Below are 3602 nucleotides of genomic sequence, written 5' to 3'. Positions count from 1 at the left end.
AGAGAGCAGTACTGGTGCTGTAGGTCTTGCTGCTGCTGCTGCTGCTGGAGCAGCTGTTGCTGTTGCTGCTGGAGCAGCAATTTGTCAGGGGGAGGGAGCAGGACCAGGTCCTGTGGGCCATGCCTCTTCCCCGAGCAGGACATACAGAAGATGAATCCCCCAACAAAGAGGAATCCTGCCGAAACAAAGGCCACGTATACAGCACCCCCGGGTTCAAATTTATTGCTCTCGGGCACACTGGAGTCCAGGAAGTTGGTGATGACCTCGTTGGTAAACCAAGAAGCAGGCACCAGACAGAGAAAGCCTGCAGCAACAAAGCAGCCACCACTGGCAATCGCCGCATGTCTCTTGGATTGCCGTCCACCTCCCCAACGTGTGCACTTTAGTCCCAGGGATGCAAGGCAGAGGCCCAAGGCAGCCAGTACGCAGCACAGCACCATGGTGGTGCGGGCAGTCTGCAAGTATGCAGGTAGTGAAAGCACAGAATACTTAAGTGTGCAGCTGAACATACCTGTGCTGTACCATGTACAGTCCATCCACAGTCCCTGCATCTGTGAGATTGCTGTAATGATGTTAGACCCCACATCAGCACTGACCTTCCAGTTGGGCAGCAGAGTGGCCACCATCGCACCCATTATCCCCAACAGTGCTAGGACAAATCCAAAAATCTGCATGCCCGTGGATGCCATGCTCTTTGTAAAGTCAGTGATGCTGACACCTCAGCCCTCGTCTTTGCAGGGCAGCATTCACCCAGCCAAGCTCGTCGACCCTGATGCCCAGCCGGCTCCCTCCCCTCCCTTGGCGGTGTACCAGCTGCCACTCAGATCCTCAGCTCTTCAGCTGCAGCCCCACTGGACTGGAATGAGACAAAAATGAGAAATTGAACTTGGTGGGTCTCGCACTCCCTCCTTCTTTATCTCCTCATTAACCTCACAGAAGCATAGACTTTCTCTAGCTGGAAACAAAAGACAGCAGGCAGCATGAGCAATGACAGCTGGCACCGGCTGACTGTAGGTAAGCAAAACACAGCAGCTTGATGTGCATGTGTGCATTTTCTATGTGCTGTCTTCTCATTTTTCCTTAAAACTGTTATTGGAGAGGGTGAAATGAGTTTGTGGTATTTGCATTTCTTAATGGCTCTGTGGACTTAAAGCTGCAGTGCCCTCACCCACTCCTACTGTATATCATCTACCACTTTCATTTTTGTGCTGATCACTTGATAAATCGGACCTGCCTTTTATCTGTTATATCCCCTTATCTTAAGGTAAAATCGTCATAATCTAGTCCGCTACTAGATTGAAACCTGTGAATGTAGTTTACTGTTGTCGGACTTTCTCGCGGCGCATCTTGGTCTTTCTCATTCAAACAAATAGGTTGTTTCAGTTAGAATAAGTCATCTCGGGCTTCATCTTATTGGTCGCTGTTGGTTTATGGTCCAAGGAGAGAAAAGAGCGATGTTGAAATAATCCCTTACCCCGGGTCCGGCTGGTGCAGAGCTGGCGCTGGCGAGTCACGTTGTTCGCAGTGATTCCTGTAAACACACAGTCACACGGTGAAAGACAGGCTGATGAGGGGACGAGCGGAGGATTCAGATCGGTCCACGGATCCATCCGAACCGTCCATTTCCCTAACAACAGCGAATGAGAGGACATCCCAGCTCTATAGACTACACGGGCTCGATCGGAGCCTGGGAGAAATAACCATAGCGCGCTCCCTCTCCTTCCCCTCGCCTGTGTGTGTGTGTGTGTGTGGAATGAGTCCCTGCCGCACAACCACAACTTCAGGCACCGTTACACCTCACTGTGCCGCCGTCACTTCTCATGACAACGTTAGAGCCATTACTCGGACAGTAACGAAATTAATCCTTTATTTAGAAGTAATAAAATCGATATTGTTTGTAATTAGTGTGTTGTTAAATTGTTTTTTTATTGTGGCTAGCCTGTATTGCGTTATTTACCTTATAACGTTACAATCAGGAAAAAACGAGCATGCTCACCGGGTAACAGTCTGGAACTAGCTAAGGACTAGCTCGGTAAGCTAGCTAGTTAACTAGCCATAAGTCAACTTATCTACTACTTCATGGACTCAGCCATTTCTGCTGCCACCCACATAGATGTGAGGGTTATTTGTACAAATTTCAGCCCAAATTGATTTCTTCAGGAACAGTGGCCAAAAAATGATCCCCACACTTGCTGTTGTGCTTTTATCGGAACTACTTTCCCCCAAACAAATAGTCCCTATGACAGTTTATATATGATTGGAGGGGATAGCATTTTAAAAGGTTTAATTTGATCACTTTTGTTATTTATGTTACTAAACTGCTCACTCTCCATATAACCTAAAGTGAAAAATGTTACTGGTGAATATCCTTTATTTGGAGAATTTATTTTGTGGGGGGAAAGTAATACTTGTCTAAAAGTTATATTACAGAATTTAATGTCCTCTGTCCCAGTTGAGAGGAAGTTTGGCCAGATGTTATTTTCAGATCAAACAGGTAGTAGTTGGCTGTAGAAATGGGCGTTGTTTGACTTTATTCTGTATGGACAGAAGCAGGTTAATAAACTAACAAATTAGAAAGAACTCCATCCCATTTATGCATTGAACTTGTCAGTAATCATAATACAATACTGCTGTTTTTAAAAGATAAGAAATGGGCAAGCTACAAAATCTAGATAAGGTCCAGCCCGGCCACACAATTGGAAAGAGCACTCTTATTAGGGTAGAAAATCTCCTATCTTTATGACCAGATGAGCTCCTCATACTTGTGGCCCGTGAAGCTTTGTTTGTTTATGTATTGGTCCAGAGGAGCATGTGTATCCCACCGTGCCAAACAGGACCCTCCCTGGGTCGTCATCGTCATCAGGCGTCAGTCAGCATACAGCTGCTACCCTGTCTTTGCCTGTCTTTCTTCTCCTCTCTGTAGAGGACGTACAAGGGAGGGAGTGGCTAGGATGGCCTTGATTCATGAATAACAAAGAGGACAAACAGAGAGGGAAAAATTCACACAGGACCAACACACCCGATAACCTTGGAAATGTAGGTGTGTGTTGCTCTTATTTTGCTGCATGGGGAAAATCAGCAAAATCATTAAGTGTTAGGAAGTTACGCTGCCTGTCGTCACCCCACAACAACAACTGGGAATAGAGCACAGTGATGTATAGCTGTTACATGTAGATAGGTTGGTGGCAATCGATTAGCTATTGATCTGTTTGTTTTATATTACCCAACACTGTCTCCAGCCCCCATTGCTTCTCCTTTACACTACCTTTAAGAGACTATTTTCTTAAAATGAAATCTGGCCAGCAGGCACAGCGCACATCCCATTACCTCCAGCGTGTTGGTGATGTTGACCTTCAACACTATGTTCTCAACAGCTCCTTGCGGGATGCCACTGCAGCAGGAAGAGATATTTTCCAGTTCTTTGCAGAAACATTTTCCAGTTCTTTGCAGAAACACTACAATGTGGTGTGCATGTCCTGTCTCCTTGTAACCAGTGTGTTGATGTTTTTGTTGTCCTATGGCAGAACGCTGAATTGATTATACCTGGTGAGTACAGATATGACGTTGTGATGTAAGGAGATACTGCAGGCTGTTGTAACCCC

At 46.1% G+C, this 3602-nt stretch overlaps 2 protein-coding genes across 4 annotated transcripts in view; one reads left to right on the top strand and one right to left on the bottom strand.

The window, feature by feature from the left end:
• LOC109964989 (claudin-20) overlaps positions 1-2206 on the bottom strand; it is a 4962-nt gene extending 2756 nt beyond the window's left edge. The window contains exons 1-3 of one of the 2 annotated variants that reach the window (XM_020608652.1): positions 1958-2206; positions 1475-1531; positions 35-856 (exon numbers count right to left, since the gene is read on the bottom strand). In XM_020608652.1, coding sequence (XP_020464308.1) covers positions 35-689 — 655 coding nt within the window. In that variant the 5' untranslated portion in view covers positions 690-856; positions 1475-1531; positions 1958-2206. Of the gene's footprint in view, positions 1-34; positions 857-1474; positions 1907-1957 lie in introns of those variants that run through there. The other variant, XM_020608651.1, reaches the window with a different exon arrangement.
• The window catches only part of tfb1m (transcription factor B1, mitochondrial), a 24493-nt gene that overhangs the window by 13882 nt on the left and 7009 nt on the right, over positions 1-3602 (top strand). The gene's annotated exons all lie outside the window — the stretch shown is intronic.

This window comes from Monopterus albus, unplaced genomic scaffold (assembly GCF_001952655.1).
Source record: "Monopterus albus unplaced genomic scaffold, M_albus_1.0 scaffold94.1, whole genome shotgun sequence".
Taxonomy (NCBI): Eukaryota; Metazoa; Chordata; class Actinopteri; order Synbranchiformes; family Synbranchidae; genus Monopterus; species Monopterus albus.
The sequence above is the reverse complement of the archived record's forward strand: the minus strand, read 5'-3'. Positions and strand labels throughout refer to the sequence as shown.